Source organism: Eucyclogobius newberryi, unplaced genomic scaffold (assembly GCF_026437365.1).
Source record: "Eucyclogobius newberryi isolate DKJ021-1_F unplaced genomic scaffold, fEucNew1.0.hap1 SCAF_1, whole genome shotgun sequence".
Lineage (NCBI taxonomy): Eukaryota > Metazoa > Chordata > Actinopteri > Gobiiformes > Gobiidae > Eucyclogobius > Eucyclogobius newberryi.
In genome coordinates this window covers 38990670-39011215 of record NW_027315723.1, presented here as the reverse complement: position 1 = coordinate 39011215, position 20546 = coordinate 38990670, and the positions used below count along the sequence as shown (strand labels likewise).

The following is a 20546-nucleotide window of genomic DNA, read 5'->3' as shown; positions in this document are numbered from 1 at the left end:
AACAATGCCAGTGAAGTCATATAACAAATCAGATAGAATATCCATCTGGGCTTTAAGTGGTGCTCTGGCCGGCACTCCAGAGCAGTGACCTCTACAAACCTGAACCAGCACCTTACAGTCCACACAGTCTGGAGTTATCGTTCCAACACAGTCAACAAAACATAACTCTCATTGTGTGTTCAAAGACTGCACCCCTCACATTAGACACACTAGGTGTATACTTAATGAAACACAAGGACAAGTGCAAGACAGTGTGTTTGGATCCACAACTAAAGCAGATCTAATTTCTGGAGTTATCAGATGATTGAAATGCCATGTAAATCTGATTTGAGGAATCTGATGGGAGGGAGGAAAAAATATTAAACTATACTAATGAGACAAAGACAAAAACATTTTTAGGAGTGACTTATCTGATAGTTCCATCTGATTTTTACGGCCTCGTAAATATACACAATTACCCAAGCACATTGTGGAATAAGTTCTCTAGAGACTAAAAACTCTATTAACACTATTAACACTATTAAAAAAATAACCATCCATCTACTTTTCAAATGAATGTCAGTGTTTAGAATCATTGATTTCGATTAAGGTATTATTTAAATTGTTACAGCTTGCAACATTAAACATAAATCATTCTTCTTCTTTGGTGTTTTTGGCAGTTTCAAAGTGTTACACTACCACCACCTACAGTTGTACGACTTTAGACGGTAGACGTTGGACATTAGACTTTTTGCCACTGGTGAGTGGCTGCCATCTGCTTGTCTCCATGGAGATGTCATTGCTCTGTCTGGAACATTCCTCAGTATGTAATTTAATGTATCGTTGTAGACACTCAGGCGGCGTCACCAGGCCCGGTTAAAGGTTAGATCTGTGGAGAGGTGCAAACTCACAGTAAAATGGTGTTTTGTTTTTTTGGGTCCCTGTGATGAAATAAATGCTAGATATAAGTTTAAAGTGATGCTGTGGAACATTCCAGGAAACGTGATGCTGTGGAACATTCCAGGAAAAGTGATGCTGTGGAACATACCAGGAAAAAACATTTTACTGGTGTCACCTCATCAGAAACACAATACGGACTACGACAGAGTCTGAGGACTACGAAACGTCTGAGGAATAAAGTCTGGCGGTAATGCAACACTCGGATGCCAACCGCCATAAAACAACAACAACAACAACAACAATGAAAATGTAGTAGACAGATGAAGTGAAAGCACCTCAATGACAAAAAGACAGACAGACAGATGCAGACTGGTGTTGTGACCCCTGAATTACTGTAATTAATTAATTAATTAATGAGTTGTGGTGGTGGTGGACTTAGGTTCATGTGTTCATTTTGAATCAAACCTGGTATTTTGTCCTTCAAATCCATGGGAAAATATAATTCAAATGCGCTCCTCAGACTCAGTGGTTTGGTGCGTCTGCTTCGGGGGATTTCTCCACAATCTGCTCTTCTGTGCTCTGGAAACGACTTAAGGCAGCGGTTCCACAAAAGTATCTCTAAATATCTCTTGATGTGACACAAAAAGCCTGTGTGCCATTCCCCAGGCCACAGAGTCAATGAGGAACTTCTCACAGTAAAATATCACTTTTCCACTGTGCAACAACGAGGAAGAAAGGATGAAGATGACGCTATATGGCTGTTATGTTCTCACAGTATGGCATTAAACCTATCCATCTCCACAGAAACAAGCAGTTACAGGTCAGATCTGTGGGGAAATGTTTTGGGTTCAATCTTTTATGATTGATTATTTCACTATCAAACCAACTGTAAACACAATTAAATGTCGTTTTGTCAGAGGAAATTCCCACCCGTGTATTGATTCAGCTGTCTGTGATATGAATGTGTTTCAAATAAAGTAACAACATTGTTTGGAGTTAAAAATATACCATGTAAAAAAAATCTCCTTACATTTCTACTTTCCACCTAATATCTTGACTTTGTTAATCAAAGAAAAGGCAAAATATACATCAATCTAAATCTTTGCCAATATCTTTATTTGAATAAAGCATCATTTATAATCATGAACAATCTGGAGTTTCCAATATTCCTCTCCTTCAGCTGAAGCTTGTGCCAAAAGGTAGTAGCTCCAAAGACTAAAACAAACACACTCCAGGAAACTCAGAGTATAAGTGGGGCATTTTGAACTGCAGTGAAGACAGTGTGAGCGCGACCTGAGCTGATTTGGGACAACCACCAAATATTTGCGTGACTATACCAATGTCAAATATGATCATGAGCGATAAGAATAATTGCTTTTACCATATTCACCCAAGTGCATTCATGTGTATTTGCCCGCGGTCAGGAGTTCATAACTGCAGGATAAACCTGTTGTGCACGATAGACGTTAATGGGGAAAACCAGAGAACATAGAGCCAAGACTCAAAACTTGTGACGAGCTTGTAATGTGGCAGATGTGAACGGATTCAAACTTCAAACTACTGCGTGTGTAGATGAAGAGTTTTACATCGTTTCTGCTGCTACTTTATTTCAATTAAGTGTTCTGACCAGTTGTGTTCTGCAGTATGACGACGTAGAATCATGTTTTTGCTATTAGTCGACTGGACTTATCAAAGCATTTCTGAAACACGCGAGGAAAGTACATGGTGTTTTACGCTTATGCAAGTAGATCATAAATAGAAAATGGAAGGATGTTATGACTATCACTTAATGACTAACATCATTCCAATCAGAACACTTGTATTCACATTTTTCCTGTTTAGTTCGTAAGAGTAAGTTCCCACTTAATGTAACTTTGTGAAACTTTGTAAATGTTTCCCTTGAACTGAAAAAAGAAATGAAAGAAAGAAATGCAAATAGTTTTCAAACTTTTATTAAAAAATAGATGACTTGCTACTATATACTGCCGCCAGTGTATTAAATAATAATAATGAAAACATTTCTAAATGCAAAGCAGCAAAAACCATAAGATGCATTTTATATTACACCAGAAGTTAATCAGGACAAAATGTATTCATATTATGGCATTACTAAAATATATTCCTTAATGCAAGACACCACAAGTAAGAGTTATGTTCTAGAGGTTTATACTGTTATTATGTTTATTCTAACTTTTATTTGATTTCGTTACCATCTACTGGAGAAATTTCACTAATCAGTCATTTACACATTTTGACTATACACCATTTCCAATGTTTTGCCGGGCGTTTCCAAAAAAAAATGCCAGTAAAATGCCAATAATTTTCCGAACAAAGGGATAATTTTTGCTTTATATGTTAGTAGAAGATAAATACTACAGTAATAATAAACACTAAGTGAATTGGAAAACCACAGCTCTGTGCATCGTTAAACCAGTGGCGCTACGTCCAGCTGCAATCCCCCAAAGTTCAATAGCTCACCCGCACCACAGAGCGCCCCGAAATCTGGATGTCGTCAAACGGGAACAAGGCCAGGATCTGAAAGATAGACAAAGGGGGATTTAACGGTGCTTGTCGTAGAGCAGGGGTGAACAATTATTTTCCTATGAGGGCCATATTCAAATCCAGGCAAGTAGCGGAGGGCCGGCCCGTGATCATTGGTGTGAAAAAAATAAACTCTATATATATTAAATATCAAATAAAATGTCACTTTTCTGTCAAATATTGGCTATTGAATCTATTTAATTAATTCCATGTCATCTTTATTAAGTGCAGACAGATTTTACAGACAGTTAAAAAATTGAAATTAAAATCTTCCTAGGGGCCGGATTAAAACATGCCAAGAGCCACATCTTGCCCCTGGGGCCACAAATGCCCAGGTCTGTCGTAGAGGAATGAAACTGTGGTGTAGTCGTAGTAGTGTCTGTCTTTATAATAGTAGTTGTAGTAGTTGAGGTTTAATTGGTGGAAAAAACATGTGAATTGTCTCTAAATTGAATCACAAAAGTGCATTCGAAGTTAACATCATTTTGTTTTGTTTTTTCACATCAGCTTTAGTGTTGCATTTTTTACTATGAAACGTCATTCAAAACAACAATCACAATATTAAGTATTTAACGGATATGAGGAAGGTCACGATTCTATTGTTGTTGTTATAGTGCAGGCTTTGTGGCGTGGCTGGACACGTTCTATGGAACATGGGGATTATCACGATTATAAATGCTCAGGTTCAACAGTTTTCCTTTCACAAGAAGAACGCCCAGAACTTCAGACCGATGTGCAAACACTGAGAAACTGCGGCACCTGGTCAAAGGCAGCTATATCTTTGCTACGAGTTCCGTCCGCCACTTCCTTGTCAACATTGCTTCGCTTGGAATGTTCCACAATGCGGCATTCAACTTGGTTATCTAGCATTTATTCATTTACAGGCAATTGTTATTGTTAGTCCGATGTAATAGAGATAGACGGTTTCCTGCCATGATGTGCAACGTTCCAGGCAAAGCAATGAAATCTCCATGGAAATGACATAGTGCACCTTTAACATAAACATCCCATGCATTAAGCGTAACGTGTTGCCCCATCTCCGTTAAATATGAGGCCTTTTTGAATGTTATGTAGAGCTTTCCCCCCCACTATAGAGCCCATTTTCAAACGCCTTACATCGTCATTCCCGTCGGCCAGGTCCAGCGGCGTCTCGTCCTCCATGTTCCGGAGCATCTTGTCCGCCCCGGACTGGCACAGCAGGTTGGCGATGGCGGCGTCCTGGCGGCCCACGGCCAGGTGCAGGGGCGTGCAGCTGTTAAACATGAGCGCGTCCACGTTCGCGCCCCAACTCAGCAGCATCTTCACCAGAGCGACGTCGTGAAGCTCCACCGCCATGTGCAGCGGGGTCTTTCCACTGGTGCCGTCCTGAGACGAGAAATAGGGCAATGTAATGTTTAGCAACTTTAAAATGACATCTACATCTTAAAAGCTGCGGTTTATAAACATTATATTGTAAAATCAGCACTCAAATCAATTGTAAAACGTTGTATCAATCGCAAACTTGGGAGAAGGACACGTTGCTAAGATACATTCTGGGATGAAAGCGAATCAGAATACTGGCCACGTGCAACAAGTTTGTGAGAGGAACGAGAAGTGAGCGATAATGACAAAAACGAATATCTTGATATTTTTGCTGTAAAATATTCACGCTATATTCTGCCGACGCAACAGAAATGTGCTGAGACATGTCTTTAAACTTATTAGGCCAATGTGAAATGAAGTTTATTAAATGAAATTGCAGTAAGATCACTTTATACATCATACATTTTTCATTTTGATTCAACCCTTTTTGCTACTTTTTTATAGTTATTCCATATTCAAACAATTGATAATCAGCCCACAGCTACTAAGAACGAGATATATTTAAATGCCTGTTTCTGCCATTCACGGTTTGAATCAGGGCTCTTTAACACAGACTCGATTACCGGTAGTTTTAATTACTGAAGCTCAATTATCTGACTTGTTTTGTCACTCTGGCTCTTGTTGTCAATACGCATAGCTCGTTTATGAGAAAATGATAACCATGGTATTTTTGGGGGAGGGGTTACAAGTTGATGTCATGATTATTTGAAAGAACGTTTACTCTCAGAAGTTCACCTGCAGAGCCAGAGCATCGTTTGCAAGTGGAATAACAAAATTGCACCTGAAAAAACATTTTGCTGCTCCCTTTTTGAACACGGAATAGCCATGCTCCTGTTTCTCCATTACTGGATTATGAAGAAAAAGGCATTTACTTATTCATTTTGCACATTTAAAAACACTTCATACAGTTTGTTTTTGCGACGGTTTTGTAAAAAGGAACTCCCAAGACGCTTCTCAATATAAATACATAAATACATTGGAGCTGCAATTCCGTGTAATCTCTCAATCGACCAGGAGTGATCAAGGGAAGAAAAGGCAGCCATTTTCAATCTAAAGCCTGCGTGTTTACAAGACAAACAAAATTCACAGGCGGGAATATTTTTAGACACCACACTTTCAGTTTAGCACTTTGGTAAATTCCGACTTTACCAACACACTCCCGCGACTAAAGACCTGTCCTGGGACATTCACGGCCTCTGCCACCTGAGCCAAGTCAGGAACACAGTGTATTCATGAGTTTGTGAAGGGATCTTTGCATCAAAACTATGCAGCGACAGTGACAATAAATATTACATCAGAATCAGAAAATGAAAGCAAATATTTCACAACAATATCTATAAAATAAAAGAGAAATAAACCACAGAAGAGCGTTGTATTGGGGTGTGGCTGGCCCATGCGGCGCGAGGGGGGCATGACTGAGGTACTTTGGGGACTGTTTCTTTCCGCTAATAGAAAGCTATGAGTGTCTGGACGCTCTAATCTAATATGTCTCCATCTAATTCTGTCTCTCTGAATGTAGTGACTAATGTGGCTGTATCACTGTCAGACGCCACTGAACCCGGGATGAGCTGTGACATACAGAGGGCACTTTATATCATAGAAAGCCCTTTTAGGTTGAAAGCAAACTGGATTTAGCTCTAGGATTTGGCTTGAGAAATCAAATACAAAACGTGAGCGATGAGACGCTTTGATCCAGGACATATAATTCCGCCTACAGTACGACAAACACAAATTCTGAAACGTTCTCCTGCCTCTAACTCCTACAGCTTTGGAGCCTAAATGGTCTTTTGCTGCCAACCAACTCCATGAACCGTTATCTTCAGGAAACTGTGAGACTGGAAGCTTGTGTCAATTATTTGGTGTAGCTCTATTATTGGATAGACTTTCATAAAGAGTAGACATTGGTATGTAAAAGTCAATATTGCACAAACTGTGGCAATAAAAAAGGCTCTGAACTAACCTGAATATTCAGCTCAGCGCCTTTTTTCCTCAGAAGCTTCAAGACTTCGTGGTGTTCGTACAAAACAGCCAAGTGTAGACAAGCCAGACCTAAGAAGAATACACTCATTAAAGATGCGACTTTTCTGGGCCCGCCACTTGCTTGTTTTCAGACATAAGTATATATCTCCATGGAGACAAGAGAGTAGGGCAAGGCACACTTCAGATCTACAGCGAGCCTTCTCTCAGCAACAAGCTAAAAGTGAAGTTTTCAAGGTATTTCTAAACACCTGTAAAGTTAGGAAACATTTGACTGAATATTTCATTTTGAGCATATGAGCAAAGCATAACTATTTTAACTAATAAGAATCTTGTAAAAACTGTTATTTTATCTTGTAGATAAGTTTAATGTCACACTGATAAAAAAATACATGCGGGTGGCAATTATTTCACAATTAAAAAAGTATTCAAAATATTCTAGTCCTGGTCCAGTTTATCAGACAAGACCAAATATTGAACCTTCTGAAGTAAATATGCTCACTGTAACAATAATCTGTGTAGGCGTTATGTGTGCGTTAGCGTGTGTGTGTGTGTGTGTGTGTGTTAGCATGTGTGTTAGTGTGCGTGTTAGCGTGTGTGTGAGTGCAGTACCTCTCCAGTTGTGCGTCTCCAGCACCGGGGCCAGTTTGTTGGGCGACATGTCTCGTGTCATGTGGCTGACACACTGAGTCTGTCCGTGCTGACAGGCGACGTGCAGGGCCGTGTTCCCGTCCCGGTCCTGGAGCTGCAGACAGGCCCCGTGCTCCACCAGGCTCCTCACCACCTCCGTCTGGTCCAGGTACACAGCCAGGTGCAGCGGGCTCTGGAAACACACACACATATCTTCATTGACAATGGCAATAAACTGATTTCTGCTTTCTGATATCACAACAGCCAATAACCAATTTGTTGTGTTGAATTTGGCTGGTAAAGATATGAAATGTTAGTGTCATGATTATTGTGAGAAGAATCTAGAATCAAGTCTAGCTTTGTGAAATCAAACTTTCTGTATGACATTAGTTAAAGTGTTATGGAGAATATATTGAACTGAAAATACTCATTGTTGCTGCCTTTAATTCTCATAATTACTTTTTAGTTCTTACAATTAGACTGTGACAATCACGATTATCGATTAACCGAATGATCTTGACATCCCTGATAACTAGAGCTGGGTTTCGATTCAAATTTCAAGAATCGATTCGATTCCGATTTTTACGTTTCAAAATAGTTTTTTTCCGATTTCTCAAATCCCATCTGATTGTATATATGTGATTATATTTCTGTGATGTATTTTATCTGCATAATAGTAATATTTTATCTGCATCATTAGTCTAAGAGAAGAACGGGTGTGTGACAAACTGCATTTGTGAAGGGGTCGTAAAGATGGGCCGAAGGATGTTTACCCGAGGGGGGGTGACAGCCCAGAGGAGTTTGGGTAATGTTTACCCAAGGCTTGATCTCTACGGAAAAATACCAAGTGCCTTGATGTGAGGCTGACCAATGAGAAATGTGACCCGCCTATTCCAGAATATCTAATAAAACCAACCAGCATGGGGAAAAAACCGGGTGAGACGCAGGAGGATCACGCAGGCTGCTTACAACAGCTTGCGTGATCAGTCCCAGCGTTTTCTCCCAAGCTTGCCATACAAATGTCTGATATTTCTGTGTCGTTTCATATTCTAAGTTGAATTGTGTTCTCGATGTGTTACGGAATAGCATCGGTGTATGTCTCAATTCCATGACATTCGCTCCGATTTCGATCTGATTTCCGATTCGATCCGATTTCGAGTTGATCCAGGGGTTAATGTTATAAAAAATGAAAAATGTATTTGAACCGTTTCCTTCACTTCATGACTGTGTAGAGAAGCAACATATTAAAGCTAGTATTATATCAATATTAAACAGCATTAGCAAGTATTGGTAGTTACTGATGGCTGGAAGACTGATGAAAAGGTTAAGGGTCAATCTACCTTCAAGAAAGATAATCCAGGAGTTCTGAATTATCATTCTTGAAGGTAGGTTGAAGTTCACTGAGGGAAATGTAGAACATTATTTTAATTTTAAAAAAATAAAAAAATTGATCTTTGGACGTACGAATCGATAATCTGTCATTAATATGCAAATCGATTAAAAATCTGAAAAAAATGATTATTTCAACCCAGCTCTACTGATAACCATTAATTGCAGATGGTAGTTAAGTTCAAATTTACTGTATTTACTATGATGACTGTGTAAAAAACATTCAGCCACAAATTTATCTTCAATTTGAATTCTCTACACGGGAAAATTTATAATTATTAAAAAGAAGTTGATAAGTGCTTAAATTAAGTAGTATTTATCTAGTGTTGAGTATATTTTGACTACATTAAAGTAAGACAGCCAATAAAACAGGCATAAAATATCTTATTTTACTTAAAATTAGACATTTTCTAACTTGAAATGAGAAAACAATGCTACTACAATTGAAATAACAACAAAACTTACTTGCTCTAATGGCAAATCTTAATTCATAACAGGTCAAAATATACTCAAATTAAGATAAATTCTAGTTAATACCAATCACTTTTCAACTTATTGTCTTGTGTAAGATTGCACTTTTTACCTGTGTAGTTGGTTTAAAAGACACATTAAAAGACAAATTAAAAGACTTTAAAAGACAGAAAAAAAAGATCCTTTTCGATATCAGACCGATGAATGAAAGAAATACCAAAAATCTGCATTTATAGATTTTCCCTTTTTTGCTTCTTTGTGTAAAATGTTACTTACTGTACATTTAGGCCTACTTTACTAATTTATCAAAATGAAACAAACACAAAAACTGATTAATTAGGCGTGTTCAGTACAGGGTAACCGTGGACTACTTTCTCAGGCCTGGGGCATTCTTTGGGTCATTTTAGCTCTGATAGATGTGCACTTTGCTTCCTGCTCGTCTGTCATCTGGAAGGACAGGAATAACCACCAGCAGGACACACTTCGGCGCTGATATGTCTGCTGGAGGTAAAGGAGGGGAATTTCCAAAGCACTGTCCCATTACATGAAAATTAGGACTGGAGCCGCCCAAAGAACCGGCCCAGAAGAAGGACAGGCTGAGAGTAAAGAGGAACTACTACTACTACTACTACTGCAGTTCTCTGGAAGTACAGGTTAAAAATAGGGCTTCTGTTCGAGGGTTTGGGGAAGTTACCAAGGACTGAAAACTTGTGCTGTTCATTTATGAGAATTAAAATAGTGTTTACTAGAAGTCTCAATAGGAACCAAGAATGTAGGGAAAGTGGTAAAAAGCCATGCGTTATCGATATGTTATATGTTATTATGTGAATTATTATCCAATAAATCAGGAATATGTTTCTTGCTGGATTGAAAAATGGTGTAGACATAGACAAAACAAGTGAATCTGTAGAAATGGCCTGCACGCTCGTGTGGTGTGATTTTAGATACACCAAACACTTTTGTATGTTAGTTTTAAAACATAGATAAAAAGCTGCTTTTGTAGTTGTGTTTCAACATTTTAGATACAACTTCAAAAGATGCACTGAAAAGCTTTAGTGGTGCAAGAACTGCTTGCTTCCAGTTGTGACTGATGAATGTTACTGCTTTGACTGGAATGTTCCAATGTATGGCATTAAATGTATTCATTTAGTATTCATTTCATTACTTCATTACAGACATTTGTATTGTTCAATGTTCTGTTTGTTTGACATGTTATTATAGAATTATTATTATTATAATTATATATATATATATATATATATATATATATATATATATATATATATATATATATATATATATATATATATATATATATATATATATATATATATATATATATATATATATATATATATATATATATATATATATATATATATATATATATATATATATATATATATATATATATATATATATATATATATATATATATATATATATATATGGCCCGGCCGGGCACAGCCCGAAAGAGCGAAGGGGGGCCGCCCTCCCGTGGGCCCACCACCCGCAGGAGGATCCATAAGGGGCCGGTGCAGAGAGGTCTGGGCGGCAGGGGCCTCGAGATCTCCAGACACAGAGACTAACTCTGGGGACATGGAATGTCACCTCGCTGGGGGGGAAAGAGCCTGAGCTTGTGCGGGAGGTTGAGCGATACCGACTAGATATAGTCGGCCTCACCTCCACGCACAGTTTGGGCTCTGGAACCCATCTCCTCGAGAGGGGCTGGACGCTCCACTTCTCTGGTGTTGCCCGCGGGGAGAGGCGGCGGGCTGGTGTGGGCTTGCTGATAGCCCCTCAGCTCAGCCGCCACGTGTTGGAGTTTACCCCGGTGAACGAGAGGGTCGCGTCCCTCCGCCTTCGGGTGGGGGACAGGTCTCTCACTGTTGTGGCGGCCTACGGGCCGAACAGCAGTGCAGAGTACCCGGCCTTCTTGGAGTCCTTGGGAGGGGTACTGGACAGTGCACCGACCGGGGACTCCGTTGTTCTACTGGGGGACTTCAACGCCCACGTGGGCAATGACAGTGACACCTGGAGAGGGGTGATCGGGAAGAACGGCTTCCCCGATCTGAACCCGAGCGGTGTTCAGTTATTGGACTTCTGTGCTAGCCACGGATTGTCCATAACGAACACCATGTTCAAGCACAAGGGTGTCCATCAGTGCACATGGCACCAGGACACCCTAGGCCGGAGGTCAATGATCGACTTTGTTGTCGTGTCATCAGACCTCCGGCCGCGTGTCTTGGACACTCGGGTGAAGAGAGGGGCAGAGTTGTCAACCGATCACCACCTGGTGGTGAGTTGGATCCGCTGGCGGAGGAGGAAGCCGGACAGACTTGGCAGACCCAAGCGCATTGTGAGGGTCTGTTGGGAACGTCTAGTGGAGCCCTCTGTCAGTAGGGTATTCAACTCGCACCTCCGGGAGAGCTTCTCCCATGTCCCGGGGGAGGCTGGGGACATTGAGTCCGAGTGAACCATGTTCTCCGCCTCCATTGTTGATGCAGCTGCTCGGAGCTGTGGTCGCAAGGTCTCCGGTGCCTGTCGTGGCGGCAACCCCCGAACCCGGTGGTGGACACCGGAAGTAAGGGATGCCGTCAGACTGAAGAAGGAGGCCTATCAGGCCACTCTGGCTTGTAGGTCTCCGGAGGTCATCGACGGGTATCGGCAGGCCAAGCGAGCCGCGGCTCGTGCTGTCGCAGAGGCAAAAACCCGGGCCTGGGAGGAGTTCGGGGAGGCCATGGAGGAGGACTATCGGTCGGCACCAAAGAAATTCTGGCAAACCGTCCGGCGCCTCAGGAGGGGGAAGCAGTGGCTCACCAACACCGTTTACGGTGCGGGTGGAGGCCTGCTGACCTCGACTGGGGATGTCGTCGGATGGTGGAATACTTTGAGGATCTCCTTAATCCCTCAGTCACGTCTTCCGAAGAGGAAGTAGAGACCGGGGACTCGGAGGCTGGCTCATCCATCACCCAAGCTGAAGTCACTGAGGTTGTTCGCAAACTCCTCGGTGTCAGGGCTCCGGGGGTGGATGAGATCCGCCCTGAGTACCTAAAGTATCTGGATGTTGTAGGACTGTCTTGGTTGACACGTCTCTGCAACATTGCGTGGCATTCGGGGACCGTGCCTCTGGACTGGCAGACCGGGGTGGTGGTCCCTCTGTTCAAGAAGGGGGACCGGAGGGTGTGTTCCGACTACAGAGGGATCACACTCCTCAGCCTCCCGGGTAAGGTCTATTCTAAGGTACTGGAGAGGAGAATCCGACCGATAGTCGAACCTCGGATTCAGGAGGAGCAGAGTGGTTTTCGTCCCGGTCGTGGAACACTGGACCAGCTCTATACCCTCCATCGGGTGCTCGAGGGTTCATGGGAGTTTGCCCAACCAGTCCACATGTGCTTTGTGGATCTGGAGAAGGCTTTCGACCGTGTCCCTCGGGGTGTCCTTTGGGGGGTGCTCCGGGTGTACGGGGTCTGGGGCCCTTTGCTCAGGGCTGTCCGGTCCCTGTATGACCGGAGCAGGAGCTGTGTTCGCATTGCCGGCAGTAAGTCAGACCTGTTCCCAGTGCATGTTGGACTCCGACAGGGCTGCCCTTTGTCACCGGTTCTGTTCATAATTTTTATGGACAGAATTTCTAGGCGCAGTCAGGGGTCGGAGGGTGTCCGGTTTGGGGACCACAGGATCTCATCTCTGCTGTTTGCAGACGATGTTGTCCTGATGGCTCCATCAAACCCGGACCTGCAACATGCACTGGGACGGTTTGCAGCCGAGTGTGAAGCGGCTGGGATGAGAATCAGCACCTCCAAATCCGAGGCCATGGTTCTCGACCGGAAAAAGGTGGCTTACCCTCTCCAGGTGGGTGGGGTGTCCTTGCCCCAAGTGGAGGAGTTCAAGTATCTCGGGGTCTTGTTCACAAGTGAGGGAAGGATGGAGCGTGAGATCGACAGGCGGATCGGTGCAGCGGCTGCAGTGATGCAGTCGCTGCATCGGACCGTTGTGGTGAAAAGGGAGCTGAGCCGAAAGGCAAAGCTCTCGATTTACCGGTCGGTCTACGTTCCTACCCTCACCTATGGTCATGAGCTTTGGGTAGTGACCGAAAGAACAAGATCGCGGATACAAGCGGTCGAAATGAGTTTCCTCCGCCGTGTGGCTGGGCGCTCCCTTAGAGATAAGGTGAGGAGCACGGCCACACGGGGGGAGCTCGGAGTAGAGCCGCTGCTCCTCCACGTCGAGAGGAGCCAGCTGAGGTGGCTCGGGCATCTGTTCCGGATGCCTCCTGGGCGCCTCCCTCGGGAGGTGTTTCAGGCATGTCCCACCGGGAAGAGGCCCCGGGGAAGACCCAGGACACGCTGGAGAGACTATGTCTCTCGGCTGGCCTGGGAACGCCTCGGGATCCCCCCGGAGGAGTTAGAGGAAGTGTCTGGGGAGAAGGAGGTCTGGGAGTCCCTGCTCAGACTGCTGCCCCCGCGACCCGGCCCCGGATAAAGCGGCAGAAGATGGCTGGATGGATGTGGATATATATATATATATATATATATATATATATATATATATATATATATATATATATATATATATATATATATATATATATATATATATATATATATATATATATATATATATATATATATATATATATATATGTATATATATATATGTATGTATGTATGTATGTATGTATGTATGTATGTATGTATGTATATGTATGTATATATATATATATATATATATATATATATATCTACATATATATATATATATCTACTACCATCTACTGTATGTATGATATCCAAATTCAAGAAGAAACAAAATACCGAAAATACCCCGTGGCTGGTGTACTGTTGTATCTTTTTATTTAAAAATGACCATGTTGCATGGCTTGAGGTGCTTTAGACCGCTCTTACCTGATACAAGTTGTTCTGGATGTCCAGCACCTCCTTTGGGAAGAGGTCCATAAGCTGCTGGGCAAACGTCTCATCTTCATGGATGATGGCTAGATGCAAGATTCTGCAGAGAAACAAATCATAATATGGAATCAAATCAAACTAGCGCAACATCTGTAGGCTCTGGTCTATTCTGACATTGAGCAATCAAAACCGACATGAGCGCAGTTCACAGAGCTTGACAGAAAATATTGCATCATCATTTTCCTCGGTATTCATCTCAAAAGATTAGAAATACACAGTGAACGGCAAGACCTCGGGATGGGGGAAGTATGTTGAGCAATAACTTTGAGATGGACTGATAAAAAGGCCTATTTTTTCTTGTACACGCACAAAACTGGCAGTGGAAATCTTGATTAAAAAGACAATTAGAAATGATAGAATCTATATCAATTATATTGCCCATGGTACATCACGTAGTATTACATTCTTGACATAAATACGGTATGTATCTAAATACGTGTGAGCGGTTTCTCTGCAGTAGTTATGTTTACGTCAAATGAAAAGGGAACACCATGTTCGCAGTTGCACAGACAGCGTGGGACTTCAACCTTCAACCCACAAAAGTAAAATGTTTGAGACCACTTCCTTTTTTGTGTGTGTTTAAACAGTGCTGTACAGTCAAATATCAAACCACCATGTTTATGTTTGTTGTTGGTTTATCTTCTGTAGCAACTAACCCTACAACTAGCCCAACTAACTAACCCTTTTTATATACCGGTAGGTTGTTTTATCATTGTTCATTGGTTTATGTTGCACAGAATCACCAAAGCAAGTTCTTATGTTTGTGAATTCTGTTAATTGGCAATAAACTTTTTTTCTGATTCTGATTCTAAAAGTAACTCAACCAATCCAGAGTAGTATTTAGAATCATCGTCATTTGAAATCAAATCAAACCTTCTGAATAATTCAAGTTCATGAGACATAAACAGCCAGATAAAATACTATTTACATATAGGTTTACTTTTAGACTAGAGATTGAAATGAAATTACTTTTAAAATTGCTTCTAAAATTGTCACAATTGTCATTATTTTGTTCAAATAATTATTGTGCCCTGTCAATGATCAATTAACCGTATGATACATGTCACTCACGCCACATCACAAATATTGTCTTGTAACCAAACTGAACACGGCTAATATTTTCTCTATAGATTTGTCATTGTTGAATAACCTCAACATCTTATCATTGAACTCATCTGGAGCTGGAGACTTCCCGGTTTCTATGGATAATGGCTCAGAGATGTTTCTAAAGTGATTGTGCGACACTGAAACCACGGGGCCCTGAATATTCAGACAGAAATAAAAAAGCAGGTCACACACATTTGAGACACAACAATGGGCACATATGTGGTGTCTGCCCGAGTTTTACATCATATATTGACAAACTGCTACTGGAAAACAATATCAAACGTATGTGGGTTACTCATAGTTCACTTAAGGCCGAACGTAATATTGTTGAGATGTGAAAAATGCACATTATTGTTCAAACTTTCTTTTACACACCTCGTTGTAATCTCAATCTGGATAGTACATTTACAGGATGGTCACGCTGTACTTAGTTGGTGGTATGAACTCCTGTGTTTGCGTGCCTTATATCATACACTTTCGGAGTTGCACCTATACCTTTTTGTCATGAGGTGAACTAGTTATACTTGTAAAACGGAGGAGGGAAACTTTGACACAGATGGAGCAGTGACTAGCTCAACACTTGTGTAATCTGCAAATGTCAAGCATTGCACAAGCTCCCTGTGTCTGAGGAAGACTGCAGCGGGCACTGGATGAACGTTGGTGAACTGAAAATTAAGGAAGAAGTTGATTCGGAGGTTGTTTATCATTTTTATAATCAGAAATAGGTGCTTAGGCATTTAGTTAGTGAAAGAGTTTGGGAGAAGGACATTGTGCGAATTGAAACGGCGGCCTCGCAGTAAGAAGGCCCTGTGTGTGTTCTGGGCAGTGCCAGGCCTTTCCACGAGGAGTTTAGATGTTCTCCCCGCGTCTGCGTAGGTTTTCCCCCCGTGACTGGTCCCGTTTTCTCACAATTGTGCTGCACATTTAATCCATGTAAATATGTGCAAACTATTCCGACAGCATGCGTAATTCAACTCGCGACAGTGGATTTCCCAGCGTGAAACCGGTTTGCTTTACAACTCAGTCACAATACTTTCAAAGAGCTATGATACTTCCTTGATGTCCTTTCGTTATAATACATGAACACCATCTCCACCCCTATCCCTTCCAGCCGGACTTGTTTGTTGGCATGACCGGTTTACATGTGCAGCCGACAGCGTGCGCTTTGTGCCTCCTTCTGCCTGGGGAAGTCCGAGCCTCGCGAGCCTCTTTCACTTCTGTTTTCTACCTAAAAGCGATGAATCCACATTCACAAGACTGGCCAAAGTTCAGTGCAGACCTATGGCAAAGAGTCAGTATCACATCGCTATGAAATCCCCTTCAAAACCAGCTCATGGAGGAAGATAAACATGGAGCCAGCACAGGCCAGAGTGCGGCTTGAGCAGAGCAGTGATTCATGGTCGTTCAATGTGCAGCGGAAAGTCAATAGCCTATGCACAAAGCAAATGGGAACAAGTTGTACAAGTAGGGGATTTACTACACGCATGTGCAAAAAATAGATGTCATCTTGATAAAGTCAATTGTGAAAAAAAAAACTGTAATAGGACTGGGAGTCACAGGGTCCCTCATGATTCAATACAATAATTGATATATTACAAACAGTGTTTGAAACAGTATGAAATACATATATGTAACTGTATGCTGGGCAAATATATTTCTGTTTGAGTAGTCAAATGATTTCATTAAATGTCTATTGAGTTAGGGAAATAAGGTAAATAATTTAAATCCCAACATAAAATGGAACATTTGCATTAAGAATATAATACAAAATACTTAATACTCCTTGTTCTGTGAGCAGAGGTGGGTCAAATAGCCAAAGATTGAACTCAAGTTAGAGTGTCGTTACTTCAAAATAGGATTACTCAAATAGAACTACAATATTTGGGTAAATTGCAACTGTAACATCTGATTTATCGTTTGAAGTTGATGAATTGGAAGGACTATATACCATATACAAATTCTGTCCGAAGGCTTTGTCCGACACAGCTGTGAAGGTCAAGGCTGAGGTGCAATACTTTAAACCACTGCACCACCAGCAATACACAATAACTGGTATTTTCAAAAGATAGAATCCAAAATGAAAGTGGTGCAAGAAACTAAAATGATCAAATACTTTTATATTAATATCTAATAAGATCGACATAAAACTTCACTTGTAGACTCACTGTAGGGAAGAGGAACCAAATATGTACTATAATAATTATAATATCGAGTACTGTTACTTCAAACTACATTTTATTCAAGGAGGAAAAGTATACCGTCCAAAAACCTACTCTGAGAAGGACAATTTATTTTAAAGTTACTCAAATAAATGTAACAGGGTAAATGTAACTAACATGAACTAACCTCGTCCTGTGAGGCAATTTAGCTATTCCTGTCTTTGTCATGAGTGAAGATTGAGCCTCTGCTGATGTTATAACCTTAATCCAGCCCTTGAAATATCAAATAACTCAATAGACCTGGCTTGGGACAAATAAATGTAAACTTCTAACATATAAATAAGGAGGATTGTATTTTATTCCACATAGATAACGGTACAACAACTGGGTTACTTGTCTGTCTATTGAACCCTGGAACTTTTGGGTTGTGTAAATTGTCAAATCTGCCAACAAAAGCAAGTGTATAGTCTATAGTGTATAGTGTATAGTGTATTGTGTATAGGGATTAGGGTATACTGTATAGTGTATAGGGATTAGGGTATACTGTATAGTGTATAGGGATTAGGGTATACTGTATAGTGTATAGTGTGTAGGGATTAGGGTATACTGTATAGTGTATAGGGATTAGGGTATACTGTATAGGGATTAGGGTATACTGTATAGTGTATAGTGTGTAGGGATTAGGGTATACTGTATAGTGTATAGGGATTAGGGTATACTGTATAGTGTATAGGGATTAGGGTATACTGTATAGTGTATAGGGATTAGGGTATACTGTATAGTGTATAGTGTATAGTGTATAGTGTGGGGTGCTATAAAGGCTCTCAGGGTGCACTGTCACTGCACCCTACAAGAACAAAAAGGCAGAACAAACAGTCTAAATATGTTCACATTGTAAACATAGTTAACATACGTGTCTCCATCTTCCGTGATGGCTGTGAGCGGGTTCTCCTCCTCCTGGGGCCCCTCGGGGTCCAATGTGCAGCTCCGTACGATGTCCTCCAGACTTTCCACGGTGATGGACGACGAGTCGTACGCCGAGTCCACGCGCTCATCCACGGACACACACTTGCCCCGGGGTCCGCTGAAGTCGGAGCTCACATCGCGGGGCTCCTCGGACTTGTACATGGATCGATATGAGTCGATGCCCGAGTCCATGCGGCTCTCCTCCAGCGGGTCATGCTTGCCGCCTCCGCCGCAGCTCATGGTGGCTCCTGGCCGGTCCCTGGGCGCTTACAGGCTGGGGTCGTGGCCGCTCGGTGCACCTTGGTCAAACTTATCCCAAGCTTGCATGCCACTCACCGCTGTACATTACCTCTAAAGCCGTGCAGTGCACTCTTTAGCCCAAGTGCAAGCGAAAGGAGCAGAAAAGCGTGGATATCCGGTGCGTGCCGTGCGCGCTCAGGCCGCAGAGCAGATGAGCAGTGTCTGAAACGCGATAAGCGCAGAGAGATGTGAAAGGCACGGCTGCTCTGGTGCACGGGGGAATCCCCGCGGCGCGTGCACGTACGCACACACGCGCGCACACACACACGCACACACACGCCACGGTTAAACTAGCGCAACGTCAAGGCTAAAAGTCAGTGGCGTTTCAAATTAAAAGCATGAATTATGATTTGTATGTAATACATTTAAAGGTGCTCTAACTTTACTGGTGGCGTGTCCAGTTCCTGCTTGTCTCCATGGAGATTATACTAACCATTATTAAAAAATCTTCATTACAGGCAATTAGGTGATGCCACCTAGTAAATGACTGGCCAGTGCTGTGCATGTCTCTTCTGAAAATGCATGACACATGAGTCGACTCATGTCAACCAGCACAAAAACTCCAGTCTTAGCAGCACTCACCAACAAAAGGCTGCATTTCTCCTAAATCACAACTTCCTTCATGCTATAGTGAGTTAAGATTGCATATATATCCATACCTGAAATGTATCACAGGTTGAGATCTGGGATTGACCACAGTCAAATAGTTGCAGTTGACATATTGAGAAAGAAATATAGGCTAAAAGAAATAGTGTAAATATTAAAATTTTAGCTGTACACAAGCTTGTTGTCTAACCTTTTTCTAATGAAACCTTGACATTATCTTTCATTGAATGTAACAAAGTTCTTAAATTCTGCTTCAATTTATGCATTTTGAGTCAAATTTAGCACCTCTCTATGCACTCTTCTTTCCTATTCTTGTCTCTTGAGAAAATAACTTATAAGTCATCATAAGTTCAACCCTTATTTCTAACTTTGCAAGGATTCTACCATAACTCGTCCATCCTCTCCAGTTTCTACCAGTGAGTTTGAAAAGCCTGTTGTGGTCAGTCCAGAGCTGAAGAGGCCAAACCTAAAGCCCATAACTGTGCCAGGGACCGCCATCTGTTTTCATGTGTTTGCTTCCGCTGCCCACAGTCCAATGCCCAGACTCCAGGCATCGTCCATGGTAAACAGGACTGAGAGCCAGGACTGTAAGAGGTCCTCCAGCTACACCTTTCTGTAGATGGGTGGTGTTGGAAATGGTATATCCCACATCAAATCCAACTTGTGGCAGTTGCAGATATGGGCCAAAGAAGATAGACAGTGAGTGGTAGTAATAATAATCTGGGAGCCAATTATTTCACTACCTTCTTCTTACTATTATTAGTGTAAATGTAGTTAAGGGTGTCTTGTTTCAACTCGGACTCAGTTCCAGGATCCTCCAAAATCAAGGTAGATTTTAAAATAAAGTGTGGCGCTGTAGTCATTCTGTATGTGACTATGGCCCCACTTTTTATTCAGTCACAAATGTTTAAAGTTATATGGACAAAAGATGCAGTAAAAAGGTTCAAGCAGCAGTCCAATAAAACGCTGTGTCTAATATGCTGTGATGCCCCCATGTGGCAGGTGGAAGAATGTTATTGTGTTGCTATGGTTACATTGACTGTAAACGCAGGAGAAATTATGGTCAGGTGGTTTATTTTGTTGATGGGTCATTTCTGCGAATATTAACCGCAGGCATTTCTGTTCTTTTTGTGGGCCGCTTGTTTTGGTTGATTTATATTTGCTGGTAAATTCATGTTAAGCCTGAACTCAT

At 41.7% G+C, this 20546-nt stretch overlaps 1 protein-coding gene across 1 annotated transcript; it reads right to left on the bottom strand.

The window, feature by feature from the left end:
• Window positions 1–2814: 2814 nt before the first annotated feature.
• On the bottom strand, window positions 2815–18904 carry nfkbie (nuclear factor of kappa light polypeptide gene enhancer in B-cells inhibitor, epsilon). The gene is made up of 6 exons (XM_072445962.1): window positions 18396–18904; window positions 14154–14256; window positions 7372–7582; window positions 6743–6831; window positions 4537–4785; window positions 2815–3414 (listed from the first exon to the last, which is right to left on the bottom strand). Exons 1-6 carry the CDS (start codon window positions 18686–18688, stop codon window positions 3346–3348), a joined length of 1014 nt encoding a protein of 337 aa, XP_072302063.1. The 5' UTR covers window positions 18689–18904; the 3' UTR covers window positions 2815–3345.
• Between the last annotated feature and the right edge of the window lie 1642 nt (window positions 18905–20546).

Bases quoted from the DNA above. Each gene is read 5' to 3' on its own strand.
- nfkbie (XM_072445962.1), bottom strand. From the start codon at position 18,688: ATGAGCTGCGGCGGAGGCGGCAAGCATGACCCGCTGGAGGAGAGCCGC. The intron at 14,257-18,395 runs GTATGTTAACTA...GTTTCTCTGCAG, and splicing joins ATCACGGAAGATGGAGACAC to AATCTTGCATCTAGCCATCA. The intron at 6,832-7,371 runs GTACTGCACTCA...TATTCTTCTTAG, and splicing joins GGAGACGCACAACTGGAGAG to GTCTGGCTTGTCTACACTTG.